Source organism: Camelus bactrianus, chromosome 2 (genome assembly GCF_048773025.1).
Source record: "Camelus bactrianus isolate YW-2024 breed Bactrian camel chromosome 2, ASM4877302v1, whole genome shotgun sequence".
NCBI classification, from domain to species: domain Eukaryota; kingdom Metazoa; phylum Chordata; class Mammalia; order Artiodactyla; family Camelidae; genus Camelus; species Camelus bactrianus.
The window spans coordinates 117,438,306-117,462,057 of NC_133540.1; the positions used below are offsets into that span (position 1 = coordinate 117,438,306).

General features: G+C 36.1%; 1 protein-coding gene across 7 annotated transcripts in view; it reads right to left on the bottom strand.

Moving 5' to 3' along the window:
* Nucleotides 1-23,752, bottom strand: part of TBC1D19 (TBC1 domain family member 19) — a 145,217-nt gene that overhangs the window by 7,783 nt on the left and 113,682 nt on the right. For 4 of the 7 annotated variants that reach the window (XM_074349554.1, XM_045522672.2, XM_045522676.2 and 1 more), the window contains 5 exons: nucleotides 20,426-20,535; nucleotides 18,162-18,253; nucleotides 12,857-12,978; nucleotides 8,175-8,245; nucleotides 6,741-7,153 (listed from right to left, as the gene is read on the bottom strand). In XM_074349554.1, coding sequence (XP_074205655.1) covers nucleotides 7,079-7,153; nucleotides 8,175-8,245; nucleotides 12,857-12,978; nucleotides 18,162-18,253; nucleotides 20,426-20,535 — 470 coding nt within the window. In that variant the 3' untranslated portion in view covers nucleotides 6,741-7,078. Of the gene's footprint in view, nucleotides 1-879; nucleotides 7,154-8,174; nucleotides 8,246-12,856; nucleotides 12,979-18,161; nucleotides 18,254-20,425; nucleotides 20,536-23,752 lie in introns of those variants that run through there. The other 3 variants (XM_074349546.1, XM_010963032.3, XM_074349540.1) reach the window with 3 other exon arrangements.

A 23,752-nucleotide genomic window follows, 5' to 3' on the forward strand; every position in this document is an offset into this window, starting at 1 on the left:
TCTTACAGCTCTGGAGGTCAGAAGTCCTAAAATGAAGGTGTTGACAGAGCTGAGTTCCTTCCAGAGGCTCTAGGGGAGAATCCATTTCCTTGCTTTTTCCAGTTATTAGAGGCCACCTGCATTCCTTGGTGCATGACCCCTTCCTCCATTTTCCAGTGGCATAGCATCTTCAAATCCCTCTCTGGTTCTCACACTCCCACCTGCCTCCCTCTTTCCCTTATAAGGACCCTTGTCATTACACTGGGCCCACCTGATAATCCAGAAGACTAGCCCCAGCTCAGTTCCTTAATCTAATCACATAAGCAAAGTGCCTTTTCTCACGTACGGGAACGTTCACAGGACTCGGGGACTGGGACATGAAAATCTTTGGGGGATCATTATTTTTCCCACCATAGGAGGGATGGCACCATTACTTCAAAAAACAGGTGTTAGTATTCTATTTCCATAAGAAATAGTCTCACCACATTTGTTACTGTAAAAGCAAACGTACAAATACATATAAACAGTTGACGTAATACAAAACAACTGTGTAATTAACATAACAAAGACATTAGTAATACCCGAGGCCAACTGCTTGAAGTTGAAAGAATGATCTGAAACGGCCATTTGGATCATTGACAACATAAAGCTTGGTGAAGTTATCTTGACCGTGTATCAGTGGGTCTCCCCACCCCATCCTGAATGTCTCACTTCCTCTCACTGTTTTATCCCTAAACTGGCCAAACTAGTACACTGATCTATATTTAAAATATTGCACTTACTCAAGAAAGAAGTACATTTAATTTAAAATGAGGTGAGCTGCAATGCTTGTATGTTCTATTGCAGGTTCTAGTCAGTGAATGAAGGAAAAAAAAGAAATAAAAGGCATGTAGATTTGAAAAAAATGAAAAATTGTCTTTATTTATAGATGACATATTATATATGTAGAAAATCCTAGGGCAGCTACAAAATGAGATACCAAAAGTAGTAAGTTTAGCAAGATCTCAGAATACAAGTTTAATGTAAAAAGGAACCAATTCTATTTCTATATACTAACAATTAAAAATTGAAATTAAAAATACTGTTTACAATAGCATAAAAGGTAAAATAATCAGGAATAATTTAACAAAATATGTGCAAGAATTCTACATGGAGAACTTCAAAATACAGCTGAGTGAAATTAAACAAGACCTAAAGAAACAGAGAGCTATTCCATATTCATGAATTGGTCTGAAATGATATTGAGACCCAATGTCGTTAAGATATCAACTGTCTCCAAACTTACCTATAGAGTTAATGCTATCTCAAAAATTTCAGCAGCTTTTTTTTGGGGGGGGGGTACAAATGGAAAAGCTGATTCTAAGAGCTATTTTGAAAAGCAAAGAACTTAGAATAGCTGAAATAGTTCTGACACAGGTGAACAAAATGAGGGGACGTCTTCTACCTGATTTCAAGGTTTACTCTAAAGCTACAGAACTCAAGACAGTGTGGTATTGGAATAAGGACAGACATAAATCCATGGAATAGAACAGAGAGTCCAGAAATAAGCCCACAGATACATGATCAATTGATTTTATACAGAGGTGCTGACATAAAGGGGAAAGGGTAGATTTTTTAGCTGGAAATGATGTTGGAACGATTGTATATCCATATGCAAAAATGTGACCAATAACACTTCAATTTGTACCACACACAAAAGTTAACTAAAACAACAACAACAACAACAACAACAAACATAGGGCGAAAGGTAAGAGCTAAAACTATAAAGTTTCTAAAAGGAGAGGAAAAAAAATTTGTTTGTAACCTTGAGTTATACAAAAATTTCTTAGATAGGACAGACACACACACACAAAGAACCATTAAAAAAAGGCTAAATGATTCAACAAAATAAAAACTTTTGCTCTTTAAAGATAGTTAAGAAAATTAAAAGACGAGCCAGAGGCTGGGAGAAAAATTTTACAAACCAGAAATGTATCCAGAATAAATAATTCTTACAACTTCAAATAATTGATTAAAAAAGGGAAGAAGACTTAGACACTTTACAAAAGAATATGTACAAATGGCAAATAAACATAAAAAGATGCTCTACATCATTCATAATTAGGGAAATGCAAATTAAACCACCTTTTGAATGACTAACATGGTAATACCAAATACTAGGATTTGGAGCAACTGGAACTCTTATTACATTGCTAATGGGAACGTAAAATGGAGAATAACTTCAGAAAAGAGTCTGGAGGTTTCTTAGATAGTTAAACTTGTGCTTACATATGACTCAGCAATTCTACCCCTGGGTATTTACCCAAAAGAAATAAAGATATACGTCCACATGAAGGCTTGTACACACGTTTATAGTAGCCATCCATAATACACCAAAATGTGAGAACAACATGGATGGCCGCTAACAATGATGGATAAACAAATTGCATGAAAGACTACTGAGTAATAAAAAGGAATGGAAAATGAATCGCACAAAACCATGGCTGAATCTCAGATTACGCTAAGCAAAAGAAATCAGACACAAAAGGGTACATATATGATTCCATTTACACGAAACTCTAGAATAAAGACCAATCAAATGTTTAGGGACACAGCAGATCAATGGCTGTTCGGAGTGAATGTGTATATGGAAGATCAGATGGGAAGAGGCATAAAGAGAATTGTTTCAGGCGATGGAAATGTTCAACACCTCGACTGTGGTGGTGGTGACGTGGGTGTCTACATTTGTCAAACTTTATAGAACAGTATAATTAAAATGTACACATTTTATTGTATATAAATTATACCTTAATAAAGTTGATTTAAATGAAAAAAATTGAGTGAACTGAAGCATTTACATTTTTTTCTGTCAAAATATTCTTATTTTTGGACTTCCACAAATCAACCTAGTGGGTGAAATAACTGGGTGACACTGAACGAGTAAGTTATTACTCCAAACCTAGCAAGTTTCCTCATCAGTAAAATGAGTGAATTAGATTAGCTGACTTCATTCATTCATTCACTAAGTGTTTACTAAAGCCCATTAAGGGGCAAGCACTATGCCAGGTTCTAGAGATAGAAAGCTGAAAAGTGAAACCATCTTTGCCTGAAGGAATCAGTGCAGTGGAAGAGAGAGACAAGCTAGCACATGGTTATGATACTGCTTAGGTCCATTTAGGGATGAGAAGAATTCAGAAGAGAAGCAGTCTTCCCTGGTCATGCAACACCTGAGTTGGGTTTTGAGGTACAAATAAGAGTTAGGTAAAGAGGGAAGAGAAGGCGTTCTAAGCAGAGGGTGCTATATGGGCAAAGGGACAAAGGAGAGAGAGACACACCGTGTGTTTCAGGTACTGCAGGTAGCTTAGTAAGTCTGGAACATGGACATTGTCCTTTTGAGGTCATGGTGTGTCTTGACTGAAAAGAAGTTTACAAAGATTCCCCTAGTTTAACCAGTGTGTAGATAGGGGTCCTGTGCCAAATAATGATACCCATGTTGTAGAGGATTACCTAAATGGGAAAATAACTGTGTCTTCAATGAGGATCCTTTCTGTTGCAAAGAGAATCTTTGGCTCATGTAGCAGAGTAAACAGTCCAGACAGAGACTGCGGGGGGGGGGGGGGGCGTGAGGGTCAGCAAGGTCGACAGAGCAGCTTCCTGCTCCTTCCGTCCCTAGGCTGCGGCAGCGCCAGACCCTATATCCATCCTCCCTGAAAGATTAAATTAAAGCCTCAGAACCAACTTTCATTGATTTTGCACAGTCTTAGATTTTGTGCCGATCCTGAAGCAATCCCTGTGGCCAGAGGGATGGTACTTAACGACCACTTGGCCGGGACCCAGAGGTCCTGGAGATGGGAGTCAGCCTCATCTGAAGCACAAGCAGACGGCGGTCGATCTCCAAGGAAAAATTAGAGTCTTTGTAGAAGAAGGGAGACTACAGATGCTGACGAGGAATTATGTTGTAAGAAAAACAGATTCCAACAATTTTTAGAACAAGTCAGGGGGTACAAACACACATGGACAAATTTCCTCTTTCATCTTCCATGCCTACTGACTTCAGAATAAAGTGATGTGAGACTTAACACGTGTACAAAAAAACTATCACTCAATATTCTAAGCACCATATTAGTAAATGAATGGTTTTATGAGAAAAAGAGTAGAGTGTAATTCTAACTTATAGGCTCTGGGTACCTTCACGATAGAGGAGAGATTTTTAGTGGGGCCTTGAACAGTGGAGGTCTTTCTGGAAGAGACAAAGTACATGGCCACAGCTGGTGGAGGACCAGCACGTAATCTGGTCAGGCTGCAGTGAAGCGGGATGGTGACCAGGGTGGGAGCACAGGAACGGGAAGGTCAAGCTGTGGAGAATTTCCCCCCACTATGCTACAGAGCCTGGACTTTCCCCTTGAAGCAATGCGGTAGTGTTTACTTTTTAAGCATGTAAGTGACACGGCGGAACCTGTATTTAGAGAGTGCAGGAGCAGATTAGACACTTTCTGAGATAAGAACGGAGATAAGTGTTGGGGAATAAAGCCAAGTTGTGAGCTGGGAGCCGAGGGAGTTCAAGCCTAATGGTCTCTAGTTTCTCTATGAAACAGGCAGAGAGATCACGTGCTGCGTGTAAGGGGGTGCATGCCATTCAGACAGGCTGGAAACTACAATTAGCCCTGAATGCTGCATTACCAAAATATTCTGATCAAAGAGATTGTTCAATAAACTTTTATAATATAAGACTGTACATACCACATTATTGAACTGATAATCAGGAAAACCAAATATAATTGGTCTATTAGGCCATCTCATCTTCGGTGAGAATGCCTCAGGCAGAATACTTAGGTAATTATCACTGGTGACTCAGATCCCTGTGATCACGGGCAGAGCCTAGGCCGGTGCGTCAGGGGTTGGTGGGAGAGGGTTTGGGAGGACGCTGGAGGAAGGAGGCCAGTAGTGTGTGGAGTGCAGCTGGAGACGGAGTGGGTGAGGCAACCTGAGTGCCCCTCATGCAGTATTTTCATAAGCAGCCAAGAGCAGCCCGTGGCTCAGACGGGGTTTGTGACCGCAGCAAAATGCCTGGCAGCCTCCCAGGTTTGGTTTTGGGATTCAGATTCAGGACTACTGGCTGGAGCCACCTGTTCCAAATGAAAGGATCTGTATGCCATGGTCCATTCATTTTTTAAAGATATGGATAAAGCCTCAAATCTACAAATAAAGTCATACAAAAGCTAAGGAAGTTGGGCATTCTTCACAAATTATCTTCTACCACTTGACCTTAAAATGTCATATTTAAAATTGATTACTGACAACCTCTTATATTTGCTTGGTGCTTTGTAGTTAAAAAAAAATCACTTTCAAACATATTTTTTCATTTGGTCTTACTCAACCCTTTAAGGTAAACAGAGCAAATACAAAAAGTTCCTGCTGCCTGTCCGCTTCCTGCCCCTCCTACCCTCCTGCACCCAACTTACAGGCATGAGAGATTAAATTATCTAGGGACTTAGAGCTAGGACAAGAACCCTCCAGTCTAATGTCTTCTGCTAGACTACTACATTAACACTTTTTAAAAAGCTTATGGATATTCTCCTAAAGAAAAAAACCCAAAGATGGGTGTATCTGTATACATTTGACCCCAATCATCCAAAACTCTCTCTCTTCCTAACAGGGAAGAGAGGGAGACAGCAGTCAGGCGTGTGCGCATCCTTGTGACGAACGTGCATTGGTACACACAGAGCGGCAAAGAGTATGATTATAACTGTACCACCTGCAAAAGCAGTGAAGTGGGGTTTATTAAGAATCACTCACTGAATAAATGATTATTTAGACCTCAACAAGTCAACAAGTACCTGATGGATAAAAGCATATCATTTAGGTTTTCAAGTTAATAACTAGCAGTTATATCAAATTCCACCAGGCTTGCAGTCTTGTGCTAAACCTCATACATTTCCTAACATATACTCTCTTAATAAAAGACTCAGGAAATACATTTGGATAAAACTTAGTACAATTCTAGGCATTCAGTAAGACTATTAATCTACTGATTCAGAGTTTTGTTGAAATGATCAGCATCTCGAATTTGAGTTTAAAATTGAAAGACAATGATTTTTAGGCTTTTTTCCCCCTCACATTCTATTATTCTGTATTACAGAAATGCTAGGTCTTTAAGTAGAGATATAAAATAAGACCCTTCACTTACAATAAGGACCAAAATGAGACTGATGTCTTGCAGAATAGAATGTCTTCACTTCTAGAGTGAATGTATAGTACCTACTTCTGGCCTCTCTACGCTGCTCTGTCCTAGAGGTAAATCTTGTTAAACCATGCTTCAGTTAAAGCGGATGTGGTTCTGATTTTTCATTCCCTTCACGGAATCCTTGGGTGTCTTCTTTGCATACTTCCCAAGTAACGGTATCTGTCAACCTCAGCCCCGTCAAGGCTTCTAACCAAGAGATGGAAGGTTGCGAAGTTTGAAGGGATCACTCTGTAATTTCCTTTTTTCCAGAAATCATGACTGAAATATTGTCAGCTGGAGATGACTGTATTTGGCCTTCCCCAACAGAGATCTTTGAGGGAGAAATAAGGTGGGAGGGATCTAGAAGATCTCTGATGAGAGAAAGGTTGTTAAAAACACCAAAGTACATTTGAATTCCTATTTAAAAGCATTATCTTTTTCAAGTCTTCCCACATCCTACCCCACCCCTGGCTCTGAGTGAAGAGCAATTTATAAGACAAAATGATTCATTATCTAGAGACAAATTTACAAACTGACATAAGAGAATTGTCCCAGAGGCTACATTACCTCTTCAAGTTTATTACAGTATCTTTAGTTCTTATTGCATATATTGTTACATGCCTTTCACATCCCAGGATTATCTAGAGTGTGCTCAGTTTAGCAGAGTTAAGTCTATTGCTTCTGTCTTGAAATTCAGCAGCATGCAGTGCATTCATTACGTGGTGTGCAGAGCTATTGTTTCAAAAAGTGAAAAACTACTTAGGTTTAACTGAGGAGGGAACATGATCTTTATTGGCTTATATGCAAAGTTTAATTTTGGTTTTATGCAGAGTTTGCATAGTTCATGATTACTTTCTAATGAAAAACTAGATGTGTTGTCAGTGACCTTGGAGAAGATCAGGTGACAGTAGCAAATAGAAAAATCTGAAGAAGAGGCATAACTTTTAAAGTAGAAAGGTCAGCAAGAACTGCCTGAAACAAACAAACAAAAAGGAATCATTAATATGGGTGTTCTGGTCAACAAAGCGAAGCCTATGAGATAAGGTACAATGGAAACGCCCTTACAATGCAGTTCTGACATCAACACGCTCTAAGTCCTTCAGATTTGTCCCAAATCTCTGTACTGAAGCTACAACCTTCCTTCTCTTTTCTGAATATCTTAATGCTAGAACGTGTGTAAAACGCTCAAATGTGTGGTAGAAAATAACCTGGACTCTAGCCCTGAGCCTTCTTCAAATACACAAGGTAGCATGAGTTTCTAAGAGGTCTAACATTTCAACTTGCTTCTATAAATAAACGTACATTATGAATCCTGTCCTGTTATACTAGTGTAAGGAGTAACTGACTTTGGGAAATCATTTTGAGATGAAACTAATGTTTATTCAGTTGCAAGATGCATAAACATCCTCTTCCCTTTAAACAAGAATGTAGGCAGCTATTTTAAGGATAAAATTTACACTTCTATGAGCGATAACAAAGAGAGGAATATTGTAAGCCACTATTTAATTGAATCATGTTTCAGGTATAAGTTATACTCTTGAAAAGAAATCAGCTTTAAATAATTAACTCACAACTAAAAATAACCACAAAGCCCCTATATCTTTACTATATCATCCAAATATATGCTCTTTAATTCCTTTAACTAGTTTGTCTTTGCTCTATGAGCATAACACGCGGATGTGAACAATTACAACAACACGCAACATAAACCCCAATAGCTTCTATTAAAATTACTAGGCCTCTTGTTTCCCATAATGATTATAGTAGTTTCCTATAATAATCTGTTTATGACTTCTTCTCAAGAGCATTGTTTTCAAGTAATTATGGATTTTGAATACTTAATATTACTTAGCTCGAAACTTAGAGGTTTTGCCCAAGTTAAACAAACTAGGCTACGAGTGCTGTGTGTCCTGCGTGTCTGGGACCGAAGTGCCCACGCCTGGCGGTCTCTCAGGAGCTATTTCCATCCCATCTGAGTGAAACTTATCCTTACTTCAGCTGCAGCCAGTGATGTCACCTCCATCAGGTTCACTGCTCGGAAAGCAAACACAGCAGCTGCCAGGACTGGAAAAGAATGCACACTATTTCAACTGCTGGCCTGCTGAGCAGACAGACAAATTTACTGCTATGCCCACAACCCACTGTGAGACCTCAGACGTAACTGCACGCCTGCCTTCTGTGTTAAGGTCTTATGATGAATGGAAATTGTCTCCTCTGGAGAATGGCATCCAATGGCATCGTTTTGGGAAAAAAAGAAATTGAGTGGTCTTAAAAAAGTCATTTTATAACTTGTTTCCTTCATACCTAAAACTTCAATTGTAACAATTTTTCATTTGTTTTTTTTTTTTTGTCTTTTTTTTTTTTTTTTTAGTGGGGTAATTAGGTTTATTTATTTATTTTGACAGAGGTACTGAGGATTGAACCTAGGATGTCGTGCATGCTAAGCACATGCTCTACTCCTGAACTATATTCTCCCCTTCAATTGTGAGTTTTTAAAAGGCATGAAGATCTAACGACTGTCATATAAATGAAGGTTTCTTTGGATGCAGGTGTTTCTTACTGATGCAATGGAGAGGCTTCTGAGAAGTTATATGCAGATTGAATTTTTAAAAATATCAGATGATGTTTCATGTGTAGCAAGGAGGTATCCTGATAAAAAATGTGGCAATAAAGTCTTTCCTTAAAACTATTTTTATAATATTTTGTAATATTTATATTTTTGTACTCAGCACTGATTTTCTTAGAGTGTCATAAGTGGCTGTGTGAGTGGGGTGGGCTGCTGTGGGACTGATCCTGACATTTACATTAATGTTGGCTACAGGAAAAAGAAGTTGAAACTTTGAAAACCAACCAACCAACCATTATAGAACATCCTGAAGCTCAACAATATATATCGAGTAGAAAACTGAATTTGGATTTTTGTTCCCATTAATCATATGCATATGAAAAGAGTAATGCTGACATGCAGTACATTTTATTATCTAATCTACCATAAAACCTCATGGAAGGGGAAGAGTCACCATGAACAACGGAAGGACCCATGTAACAGGTTGAGGCAACTCTGATAAGGAGATGGTACTCTGTCGTCATGATGTGACTTCTCCCCACTTTTCCCATCACCAGGGGTGGAAGTACAGTCCCTACCCAACAAATCCGTGGAGTTTAGGAAATGAATGGTAAGGAATCTTTAAAATTATTTGGAAGACTGGTTTCTAAGTATACTGCATAGCTAATGCAAATTTTTAAAAATATTTTTTCTCTATGGGAACAATAATAACGATAATAGCAGTTAATTCTTGTATCAACTCTATGAGTTAAGTACTAATGTTACCCCATTTTACTAATGTGGAAACGGAGGTGCTGTGAGTCTGGACGACACATCTGGAGTCACGCAAGTTGAATACAGCACAGTGAACACTCATCTCTGACGCCAGAGCCCAAGCATTCAACCACCATGTGATGACATTGCTGAGACAGAAGGTAAGCAGGAATGACTCATCCCTGACATGGAACTCTGCTGCTTTCCTAAGAATCACCTTCTTTTCTGTCCCTCAGGATGGTTTTCCAGAGTGGCCTGAAGGATGGTGCCATGCTGGTCCTGGGCTCTGGACCACGAGGTAGGTGGTAGTGCCTGATGAGCAGAAGTCAGGATCAAGGCCTCTTAGCTTCCCCAGACAGGGGCCGAGTGCAGCCAGTGATTGGGAAGCACAGGCACTTTTCGAGGGGACAATAGATTTTTGGACAGTTTGGCCAAATAAAAAAATAAATAAATAAATTAGGGCTTGTTAGAGAGAAAAACTCTAGGGGAAAATAGGTGGTAATGGTAAAACAAAATTTAAACAGCCAAATTAGTAGGGATTATCTAATATGTAACAAGGGATATAAGAGATCTGGGACAAAGAATTAACCCTTTAATTGAAATAGAGAAAATTTAAGTACTTTAAAGTCACTGAGCTTCTATTTTTACAAGAGTATCAAAGAAAACCAGGTCTGTGGACCAGCAACTTTATGGTTTTCTAACATCTGGAATCATATTTGACAATGGAGACATTTTAGAAGCTAATGTGATCACCATTTCCTTTTTTTGTGTATAATTTAACGGAGTTGGTGAAAGCCTGACAGCATGGTCAAATTTTCTGCTGTAGCAGGAAAGAGTTTTACATGGCGGGAAATTGTTTTTCCAAAGGTAGATAAGAGGGGGAGAAAAGAGCAGTTCACTAATTAGCTTCAGCACCCAAAATGCTTATGTGCTCATAACCTTTATTTATCTTGGTGTCACATCACAGAGCTTCCTTTCCGTCTGCTTCATGTTTGGTTTGCCCAGCCCTTCCGCAGACCAAGTTTATTTGCCAAGGAGAAAAGGTCTATACTTTGGGATATTTTCAACTGAAATCATGCTTCATATGAAATATAGAAACTCAAATATTTATCTTGGTCTTTTAACCTGTTCTTGTTACGTTAATTCTAAGAAACTCTAGCATGAACGTTAAGACACCTGTGCTTTATACTGCTCTTCAAAAGCCCCCAATTAATTCACAATTCAAACCAGTGATATTTACTAAAATATTTCTAAAGACCATATAGACTCACTTGAGCAAAAAAGGTAGCCCTAAAATATTCAGAACAGAAAATGCATAAGATAATCAAACCTGATTTGTATACATCTACTTCTAGTTACCTACCCTCTGGCTCTTGATCGGAATTCCATGGTAGGGAAGTGCCCATCAGTCTAATTCCATTTCTAGATGTTCTACAATTCTTCCCTGTTGATTTTTTAAAAACACTCAGAGAAAGTGAATGGATGCAAGTGTGGACTGCACATCTACCTGTTCATCAGTAACTTTTTTAAATGTATTAAGTTCAGAGCAGAGTACCTGGCTTAGAGCAAATGCAGCAATCACCACTCCCTTATTTCTCTCTTACTTCAGCTTGCTGAGGACTGCTAAGTTACAGAATGGGAGAATTTAAATTGGAACAGGCTTTGAAGGTCTTTCAATTCAACATTTCTTTCATGACAGAAAACCTCTTAATCCTTCAGGTGACAGTTAAAAAGCCCATTCTGCTTTTGGAAAGTCCTAATCGTTAGAAAGTACTTTCTTATTCTGAACCCATTTCTTTAATATTCTCTAATGTCTTTCTGAAATGATACAAAAAGCTACATGCAATACTCTTTAAAATTTACAACCTACCTCGAAGAGAGTTATTTGGTGGAAAATCTAAAATCCTGTCACCTGAGAAATGGTAGCAAAAAAACAAGACTACTTAGCCCGGAAAATAGAAGACTTCAGGGAAAAGAGGAGCTAAGAGGTAGAAAAAACCTGATGGTGACCCTGGTGTAACGGCAGTACATTGTAACAAGTTATATTACTCAGAAATGAAAGCGGCTACTTGGTAAGACAGAGATTACCCAACACTGAACGTTCAGACAGAGGCTGATAAGGACTGCCTGTCAGAACCATTTAAAAGAATTTGTACTGATGATCTCTAGGAGTCCTTCCATCTCTAGATCGTATGGTTCACTGCCATTCAGCCAAAAAAGATCAGGACAGACCATTTCTTCCTGACTCATGTTTGTAAGGGCTTTAAAAACAACTGAGACAGAAGGATACTGGGAGTTGTCATCTGAGTACACCAGGGGCAACGTTTATCTTTATGGCACTTTGTTATTACCCTAATTTTCCTTTTCAAAATGCCACCTAATTACTCTAGACCTCTTAGCATTCAAAAGTATATTAATATGATACCTAGAGAATCTTCTGCAAGAAAAGGATCTTCAATTAAGCATTATTTCCAAGTGGCCCAAAGAGGGGTCTTTACAACGCACTTGTTCTTTACATTGGGTAAAGAAACAAAGGTTCACACATGTTGCATAATTTGCTCAATATCACACAACTGGAGAAGGTTGGAACCAGCACTCTGCCAACTTTTCCACCCTCCATCCATGTGAAAACCTTGTAATACTTATTTTGAATTTCCTGATGATCCTAATGATAAAAATATTGAGTCTATTTTGCATAAGAGAAGCCAGATAATATAATAAGAAATCTGTGCTCTATGCATTATCAAACAGTCGCTTGTGTGTGTATCTGTTGCAAGAACTGCTTAATTATTAAATAAAAGATGGATTTGTGGATTCCTGAAAAAAATATTTCTTTTTGGCTTAAAAGACTACCTATCAGGGAAAACAGCCACCAGGCCAGGAGTCAGAGGCTGTTAGCAAAAAGGAAAAGGTTTTGAATTCAGCATAAACTGAAGTCCAGAAGAGCTGAGGTTTCAGCTACACAGGGAGGCTCAGTGTGAGTCTGGATTTTAGGCAGCAGTTGCGAAGGGGCACAGAACAGAACGCTAAGAGCGTCAGAGGAGTCAGGAGAAGAGCGGGAGTGTGCTACACGGCTGCACAAACCTGGCGGATGCTGATACCGTAAGCCTGGGCTGAACTAAAAGCAGGGGAGGGATAATGGACTTTCCTGGAAGTCCAGAAAGACTAGGAGTGGACTGGTGTTGGGCAGTTACATAGGCAGTGCTTAACTTCTAAGGCAGACAAATCTATTAAATGTTCGTGAGTTAGAAACAACAGACAACTGTAGGGTCACACTCCAATTACGGACGGTGAATGTTAGAAAGGAAAGGGGCTTTACCCTAGAAACAGCATGTGATTTACAAACAAGCACTTACTCTTACCAGCAAGAATTTCCAGAGAGTTGTACCCTAGGATTCTATCCCACAAAAGCAAGAGTTGATCTGTAGCTAAGTATCCAGAGAAAGCTCGAACCATCCATTTAAATGATATGCGAAGTCTGTAAGCAAAGAAAAAAGAAAAGAAGTTTTACCAGGGGAATTTTTTCTCAACAAAAAGCAGTATCAGAAGAACATAACCAGTTCTATTATTAAGGTAACTCCTTTGTGGGTCTTAAAAATCACCTGAACATTTGAAACTCAAGCACTCTATTAAGAGCAGTAAAAGTGCAATAGTGAGAAACCATGAGTCCTCAAATTAGTGATCTCAAAGTATTAAAGAGAAAGAATTACATTGCTGGGCCCTACTTTATGTATGAGTTGATCCTTTAGGACACTCGCTACTACATTCTGTCTTTCAGGGTGTGTACTAATTAGCTATCAATGAGGTGGTCTTAAGAGTCTTAACAGTTCGAGGCAAACCATTTGAATTTTTATTCAAAATACCTGAAAGAGAGCTTGATAGCTGCATATTTTTACAATTCAATAAGTTATATTCCTACCTTTCACTCAAATAGCTACATAGGATAAAAAAATAAAACAATAGGTAGGAGTTTTTGATGACAAAGAAGAATAGTTTTAAAACTATAAGGGAATTTAGAAATAGATTTCTGATCTCAAACCTTTTGTTTGAAAAAGTAGGTTATCAGAACTCTAAAAGATCAACCAGAAAATTCAATTAAATTCTATTTTGTCCCCCCCCAAAATCCTAAGAAGTATGAGATCTCACTGTTTTTATAAGTAGGTAAATTTACAATAACAATTTATCTCTGGTAACAAGAAATAAACTCTTTAGCTTTGGTGCCTAAAGAGGTAAAATAGCCCCTCACATTTCTGTGCTATCTACTAGCAACTAAACATCACTTGACTGCCCTGAGAGGTACTAGAGGTACTAGCCAAACTCTTTGTTAAAATTGTTATCATGTTATATAGATAAATAACTATATATATCTATTATATAGATAAATAACGAGATCCAGAGGTTGCCTTTGTTGGTGTCAAATTAATTCTCTTAAGACTGAGAAAGACCCCCAACTTTCAGAAATTCCTCAACACTAGATAACTATTGTTCTAATATAACAAGACACATGTAAGCAGTAGTACTGATAAGTCAAGCTTTTTGGTTGGTTTTAGAATATCTTTTTATAGACCCAAAGAAAGTTTTGGTCACTGGATATTTTAAATTTTGAAAATTCACTAACTTTCAAGTCTAAATTATTAACTTCAACTAGTTTCATTTTACTGGATCTCGCATAGTGTCTCACCACATGTCATGCCTCCCTGCTCCCTAGTATATGTAGCACAGAATTAGTTTCTTAGAAATAAAGTTTATTGAGGTATAATTTATGTATAGTAGAATTTGCTTTTATAATGCACAGTTCTGAGTTTTGTTAAGAACCAAATGGGAAGTTTAGAACTGGAAAATACAAAAACAACAAAACAATAACAACAACAAAAACCCTCACTGGATGGATCCAATAGCAAAATGAAAATAACCAATGACAGAGCCAGTGAATTTGAATATAAATCAACAGAAAGTATCCAGTCTGAACTACAGCGTAAAAAGGATTGAAAACAAAATGAACAGAGCTTCAGACACCCATGGGATAAGACCGAAAGTTTTAACATTTTTGTCACTGGAATCCAGAAGAAAAGGAGAGTGTGGTACAGAAAAAAATATTTGATGAAATAATGGTTGAAAATTTCCTAAATTTGGCAAAAGAAGTAAGCCTCAGATTCAAGAAGTTCAGCAAACCCCCAACAGGATAAACCCAAGAAATCCATGCCCAGATACATCATAACAAACTGCTGACAACTGAAGATCTTGTTAGCAGCCAGAGGAAAAATGATTGATATTATTTATTCCTGAAATGTTTGGTAGAATTTGCCCATGAAGCCCTCCAGGCCTGGAGTTTATATGAAAATAGAATGTGATTAATTACAGATGTGTATTAAAAACCCTGGGGCACTGTTATATGCTGAATGCTTTTATGCCCTCTCCCCCTAATTCATATGTTCAAACTAGACCCCCCGATGTGACGGTATTAGGAAAGTGGTGTGGCCTTTGGAAGTTAATTAGGATTAAAGCTATGAAGGTGGGTTCTCATGATTGGGATTAGTGAACTCATAAGTCATGAGAGGGCTTGTTTTCCCTCTCTGCTCTCCATCATGTGAGGATACAGTGAGAAGTCAGCAGTCTGCAACTTAGACGGTCCTCACTGGAACTCGACCATACTAGCAACCTGCTCTTAGACTTACAGTCTACAGAACTGTGAGAAATAAATCTCTGTTGTTTATAAGACATTCAATTTATAATAATTTGTTGTAGCAGACTGAACTAAGACAGGTATCTATCAAAAAAATTTATAAATAATAATCCAATACTGAAGATAAAAGGGACTAAAAAAATTCAACTCAAAAGTAGGCAGGAAAAGAGGGAAAAAAACAAAGAGCACATGGAACATACACAAAATGTCTATCAAGATAGGAAATAATGTTAATTGATATCACTGTAATTCAATAATCAATTACATTAAATGTAAATAGAATAAACACACTGATTAACATTGGAAGACCCATATTTTTGATAAGAAAGTCACCTAAAAGTAAAGACATTGATCAATATATTAAAAGTAAAAGGATAGAAAAGAATACTGTACACAAATCATAATAAAAAGAAAGCTTGAATGACTATATCAGAAATAGTAGATTTATTACTAGGAAAAGACATTACTTGATGATAAAAAGATCAATTCTCCTAAAAACAACTTCAAATACATGAAGAAAAAATATATATAGCAATGAAGGAAGAAACCGACAAATTCATAATTTTAAATGGAGACTCTAACAATTCTTTCTCAAGAATCAGTAGAAAAAGTAGATAGAAAATTAGCAAGTATATAGAAGTCTCGAACATTATCAACAAGTGTAACTTCATTATCACTTATATAACATCCTACTCAACACCAGCAGAATATGAATTCTTCTCAAGTATAGATGAAAGATTCACCAAGACAGATCATAGTCTGGGTCATAAAACAAACCGCAACTATTTAAAAGAACTGAAATCTTACGAAGCATGTTGTCTAACTGTAATGTAATTAAAACAGGAATCAATAACAGAAAGATATCATACCTTTTGAAATATTTGGAAATTAAACAACACACTTCTATGTAACCTATGGTCAAAGAGGAAGTCATGAGAGAAATTAAGAAACATTTTGAACTGAATGAAAATGAAAACATAATGTATCAAAATTTGTCGAGTGGAGATGAAGCAGTGCCTTGTGGGCAATTTATAACATTATTGCTTATATTGGAAAAGAAGAAATGTGTCAAATTAATGATCAAAATTTCACCTTCAACAAGTAGAAAGATGAGCAAAATAAAATTAAAGCAAGAATACAGGAAGAAATAACAAACTGAAGTGCATAAATCAATGAAATTGAAAATAGAAAAACAGAAAATCAATGAAACCAAAAACTGATTCTTTCAAAGAAGAATAAAATTAATAAACCTCTAGCCAGAATAATCAAGAGAGACAAGATGCAAATACTAATCTCAGGAATGAGAGAGGTGATGTCACTCTGATTCTACAGATATTAGAAGGCTAATTAAGAATAATTAGGGAATATTAGGAATAACTTTATGTCTGTAAATACTATAACTTAGCTAAAATTCACAAAGTACTCAAGAAGAAAAAAATAACCTGAAGAGTCCTTATATCCTATTTAAAAAAATTAAATTCTAAATTAAAAACCTTCCAATAGCATCAGCTTTAATTCATGAAAACATTTTAATAACTGATTCCTAGCCTGACAACTGAATTTTTATATTTTCTCCTGCATAAGAATTTTAATTCATAAGTCACTGAAATAAATTTGTTCCTTTTAATGATTAAATTTATTCATTATATAAATAGTCTAAGAAAAAAAAATCAGGATTTTAGTTTCTAGCAATAAACTACATGTCTTCACCTAGTAAAGGAAAATAGTTACATTCAAATATTCATTTCACAATAGCAAAAAAAAAAAAAAAAAAAAGAGGTCAGTTTACCACAAGTTTAAGGAAGAAAAGACTTGTGTATAATATAAAATATCTCTGCCATAGTATTATATTTTATAATGTTAGTCATTAACAGAACCCTATTTTTTAATGGCTACAAAAGAAAGAGTGTCAGCTAGGTAATATCAAAGAATGATATAAGGTGTTATTTTATAAATGGCATTTTTGAGATCTAAGATGTCGGAAATTTGATGGTGCTTTACATAACGGAATATATATATATTTTCTTCAAATAACTCCATGAGGTAGGAATTCTCTTGATTTTAAAGATGAAGGAATTGAATTATCTTGATTTAAATCAAGAAAGAAACTGAAGCTTAGATAAATTAAATATCTTTCCCAGGATTATATAGTTTAGAGAATTTGAGTCTGGGTCTGTCTGTTAAATCCACCCATTCATCCATCCATCCATCCATTCATCCATCCATCTATCCATCCATCTGCTGTGGATTCAAGCGTGGAGAAGACAAATACTGAACTGTTCTATTTCCCGTTAATTCCTTTGTGGTTGCAAAGAGTTAATGTTCCTTTCAAATATGCTCCTATAGAGGAGAAAATTGTTACACAGAGAGGAAGACAGTAACAAAACATTGATAAATCATTAGGAAATTTCTGTTGCCTTAGACATTGTTAAAGAGAGAAGAGAATCAATAACAATGAAGTCCACAGACAACCTACATATTCACTGATAACTCAAACTGAGATAAATGAACAAATATGTAAGCTTTTGGAAGGAAAATCACAACTAGATAATTGACCTAGTTTCTTTTAATGAAAGACAGCAAACTTAAACCTATCTGGCTTTCATAAGTTGTTCTCTGATAAACTTAGCCTACATTGACTTAATTTTAGTATTGTCACATTTCTTAGGTAGTATTTGTTGCCACAAATCGTTACCTCAGTTTGGGCCAACGCCTTTCATTATGAATAGAAATTAATTCTTTTGCTGATTCTTGTACCAAGCGCAAAAATCCTAGCAAATAAGAATTTATTAGGATTTTGGTAAGTCTTCTAAGAATTTTTGGCGCAATGTCAAGTTACAATTTACTACTTGATAATTATTGTTTTATTGGGGAAACTGTTAGTTTAATTTCTCTGAAAAATTACTGCATCTTTGATGATAAAAAAAAAAGCCTTCTGATATCAATTTATTCTTCAACTAGTAGAGAAAAATACTCACGGTTGAGCCCCAATTTCTCGTAGATGATAAAAGAGCTGGGGGAGATAAGTTTGAAGAAGAGTTTCAAACAGCAGACAGAGTGACACAATACCCTGGATACAATAATAAATCACAAGAGAAATGCATAATTTAGTATTTCAATATGAACTCTGCTGACAAATTATTTAAATGGAAATGAGAAAAAGATTATCAATGTAAATATTTTTTATTTTGTTTAAGAGCCAAAAATAGTAAATGCACTAGAGTTCCCTAACACTGTTCAAACGTAAGTTTTATCCCCCTTTGTGGATCCTCACTCTTAAAGACACGCTAGGGAGCCTCCTTTTTGACAACAGTAGGGCTCCCCACATAACCTGGCATGTAGCAATGTTTAGAGTTCAAGGAAAACACCATTTAACAGAAAACCTGCTACTTTGTAAGCCATGTATTCTCACTTAGGCCTAGCAAAATTAGTTTTTTCTGGAAGCATTCCAGTTTCCAGGTATTTCTCTGGTGCTACAGCCGCACCCTTACTTTCTCCCCCCACGTGTCCCTTCCCTTCCAGCTGCCTCACCCATCAGGGGAAATATTTCCTGCTTTTTTTCACTCTTTCATTGAAACACATCCCCAGGGAACGACTGACTGCTGAATGCTTGACATTTGCGTCAGGAAGTTATCAAACAAGAATGTTTGATTACTTACATAAGGATAACTTTTTTAACTGAAATCTACTTGTTTAAAAGGGCATTATTTGTAGAGTACAAGCAGATGGTTTTTTCAAGTGCATTTATTACTTGACAACTCTGAATAAAGTCTTTCTTGCAGCTCAGCATTCCTTAGGGTTGATCTCTGTAAGGAAGTTTTAATCCTCTTTTTGAGTTTCTAAAGAAGTAAGGCTGTCATGGTACCAAATAGTTCGGTCTGGCTGCAGGCCAGAAAAGGAGATGACCGCCTGGAAATCTTTATTTCACTGAATAAAGAAGGGCAGAGCAGGGCTGTCTCAATCAATTAGCTGAAAAAGGACACCTTCAGGTCAGCGTGGAGATAGAGAATGAATATTCCGAGTTGCTCAGTGGCAAGCTTCAGTCGTCTGCACAGGGGAACACTAGGGTATGTAATGGGCAGCCAGTTAAAATTTTTTTTTAAAACTCTGAAGTATAAACTACTACAGAATATGAGAGCAAGAAATCTGATGGCTAAGAATGAGTTATTTGATAAGAGAATTATTAATACACTTCTGGTTATTCTAGATTAAATGTTAATGTAAAATAGGCACTAAATCAAGTTATCTCAGAGAGAAGAAACCCAAGATGACTGCTGGTACTTCATTTGCTCATCTGTGACGTCCCTGGGTCTCTGTTATTTGCCAGCTTTCACTGGCAACGTCTGAGAGCAACACTGGAGACAGGAAGGTGGAACAGGAATACATAGGATTCAAATGAGGGGATAACGAACAGCTACTTAGTTTAGTAGTGGTGACAGTTTCTTCTTTTGGGAAACTTGGTAGCCCTGACATATTCTAATTTTTAATATTTCTTCTGGAGAGTCAGTCTGGTTACCAACAAGCAGACCAAAGCAGATTCAAAGACAGAAAAAGTGTAACTGATATAAACACTGTTTTAATGCAGGCTTCAGTGGGGGTGGCGGAAGGATACGATAAGGGACTAGCCAGAATAAAACAGATACAAATGTTCACCTCCCAGTATGCTTCTTGAATTTCATGTTAAGGCCAAGGAGCCATCTACTGAACAAACACAAAGAAAACATCTAGTTTGACAACTGATAATTAGCCAAATATGATACTGAAAAATAACTGACAAATAAATGTTTACTTTTCATTAACGAAGAAAGATGATGATGATGAAAACCATAACAACAACAGTAAAAATAGCAGCTATTTATTTACCGAACACCTGCCATGAGCCAGGTACTACCCAAGTGCTCTGTACACTTCTCCACAGCACTGCCGAAACTAATTATCAACCCCATTTCATAGATGAGGAAACCAGCATTCAAGGCAGGCAGGCATCTTTGTCAGAGAAAATAACACAGACTTTGCTATGTTTTTTCTTTCAACATATAAATGCAATTGATTTAGATGCTACTGATAAAGGAATGTTTCCTCTCTAATTATTACCAAAACTATTTAAATACCAATTTCTTCTTCTCGTTCATTTATTCTATAAGCAAAGTGTTGCTTGACATCACAAATTAAGATTTGTTTTTCTTAAGGAAAGAAAGAACCAGATTAAAGTCTAGTTTGATCCAATTTTTTATGAACTTACAGAAGGATGAGAAGAGATGGAATGAAGTCTGAAGAAAAAACGCACATACATCTCACGGAATATCTGATACAGTTTGGAAGGTTCATGGTATAGAAAACAAAGTGGTGCAACTGAAAGAACAAACAAATTAATTGATATTATTGCAGAACTATGAACATCTTAAAAATAAGCTCACAAAATGTGAAAGAAATATTATATAGTTATAATATTCATTTATAGCCAAGTTTAAAATCATATATATATATTTTTTATACTGAAAAGGGAATATATGCACATGTAAAACGTTGAGTCATTAAAAATTAGAAAGGAGTAAATTATAAACTATTATAATCTCAACAGAAGAATAAGAGTGACAAAATGGAATTATACAGTGATATTAAAAATTCAAAGTAACTTTTAAAAACCACATAATGCCAAATCTCTCTTTTTTTGTTAAGTGAAGTGATAAGAAATTGACAATCAGGCAGTTCATTTTTACTCTGTCCCACAAAGGATCTTTCAAATTTTCTTAAATTTTGGAAGTCAAGTAAGTAAAATATAAGATGATTTACGACTAGCTTTTAGAATGATGGTCCTCAACTAATTGAATTTGAAAATTAAAGTTTTGATCAACACTTTAGGTTATTGTTCTACACTGCCATGTCTCAAAATGTATCTAGACAGTTTTCATAGGCTCAAAATAAAACAGCTCTAAGAACTTATTTCTCTAATGAATTTGAATTGTTTTCTTTTGAACCCAGTTCACGGCAGCTCTAAGCACGGGTGGGTCAACTCAATCAGAAAGCTCATAGCTGAATGTCAGAAAGTCAGATTTTAAAATCAAATGGGAACCTGACAGTGTGATTATTTTGCACAGACAGATGCGGTTATGCTTTTTATATTTTCAAGACTCAATAATTTTAGGCAGCATAAATATACTTACAATGCAGATATATACAACTTTATTATCTAAATATTAATTTTAATAAAAGTGTCTTACTTATTGGGTAATTTCATCTGAGATACAAATCAGACAGGTAAGAAGGTTTTGGGCTCTACAGTCCGCAGGTGATGCCCCGAGGGCAGTGGGCATTAAGAAAGAAAACCAGTGAGCCAACTCAGCTCATTTCTCTTTGACAATGTGAAAGGAAAAAATGATTAAAAAAAAATTTAAATCTGACAAAACAGAAGTTCAATTATCTGGGATAAATTTTGGTGCACAGTATTACTGATGAATAAATCACCAAAAACTAGCATTACAACTGAGAAATTTCACTTTTTCTGAGGGGCAAAAGGTAGACAAACCAATTTTGGGGTAAATATCTAAATACATACAAAAATAACTCCTTCTATATATTATAGGAAAAAACTTTATATTATATATATATTTAAAAACTGACAGCTATACCTTTTCACTGCAAAACTAATTTTATTTTCAAAATAATTTACCACTTATCGAAATAGACCAAATTGAAGTATTCCATAAATTAAAAAAAAAAAACTCATGTTCTAATTGCAACAACCTAAGAAAAAGCAACGTGGCGCAAATACATAGTATTATCACAGATTCAAAGTGAAAGTTTGGAATTTATTTACTTTTTCTAATGACGCATATTTTTTCCTCCAACTTCTTAAGTGACTGATATGTAACAACTGCAATCTGAATCTAAAGACTGGAAAGGTTCAGTCATCATTAATGATCATTTGCAGTGAAGGAATGAAAGAGAATTTTTAAATCAGCACTTTTCTACAAACATATATAATACAGAAAACTTTACAATCAGCTGTTATTCAAGAAGCTACATTTGTTTACGTTGAATTCCCTTATATAGCTATGAAATGGAAAAGCTTTAGCCCATTACAGATAGTATGTAAAAAAATCTTCTACATGACTTTGTTTTCTTTTTTAAGCATCTTTCCGTATTTAGTTCTTCCATAAAAATGAATTAGATCATTATCTTTTTAACTAATTAAATACTGCACTAAAGGAATTTATTTATGAAATAATAATATACTATACCAACAATAAAACTTTCATTAATCTCCATTAAGTAGGAGGAAGGATGCCCAGTTTAAATTAGAGAAAAGTTTTGAATAAATTTTTAAAAGAGATAAGTATTATAATTTTAAACAAATACAGTAACTAAATCTAAAATGTCCAAGTACTATCTCGAGTTCCTAGGGATGATTTGTGATTATTCTAATATACTGGTTCTAAGTAAGTGGTGCAGATCTTAAGTGCTTGTGGATACTTAACATATTTTTCTAAAATAGTATAAATAAACTCTCAAAATCAAATATTTGGCATCATCTATTTCCTTAGTGAACATTTTCCCCTCGAGTGTATAAACCTTAACCTTTTTCAAATGTCCAGAAATGTGAATAGGCAGGAGTCAATGATGTAATTTGTACCCTGAGACTTGTTAGAAGATTTAAAATTTCCTGACATCATTAACTGTCCTCCAAATCACTCAAGTATACCTTTTAAAAATGATTTACTTAAAAAATCCTTGCAGTTGGAATTATTAAAGTAAAAGATGTAAAAGGGCTAACATTTTTATTATTAGAGATAAACATTTATATTCTTAACCTTGTTTTTTTAACCTTTTCTATTTTAAATTCCTCACACATTTATAAAAGAGAAACATGCTGGAACTTCAATATAACGTTATGTATGATGTTACGAAATTTTGGTTGCTCATGAAATTAAGCAGAGGGACCTATAACTCAAGCCCATGACCAACACTGCCCAGAGCAGCATAATGCAGAATTCCCAGGCACTCTGAATCCTTTTGGTTTTCATTGCTATGCTGGTTTTAAAAGGTTTATATTATGTCATCACCCTGATTCTCTGATGTTGAACACCCTGAGGGGCTTCTTACGAAGAAAAGTGTTAATTTATGGCTGATTCTTTCACAAAAGCAAGCATTAAAGTATTTCCATTTAGTTTAAAGGCTGGGGAGTAGGAATGGTTGGGACAACAATCTTCAACAAGTTCACATGTAATGCATGAAAACGTACAAATTAAGTGGCATTAAGGTGGAGGGTGTTCTTCCACCCGTTAATCTTCGTTAAGCTTCCTGCATTCGTCATCCAGTGACACAGGAGGCCAGAAAGGTGCTCAGGGCTCTCTAGCCTGCACGTGTTTTTCATGTGTGCTTCAGTGTAACTGTGGCTGTGCACACCAGCCAGTCTGGAGAAACCACAAACTCACATTCGGTGTTGCCCCTCCCTTTGTATTCTTTCTGACCTATTATTTTTTTTTAAAGACATGAGAATTAGTTCAGGAATTTAAGCAATCTCATTTTACATCTATTAGAAGTAAATATCAATGTGTATCTCTAGTTT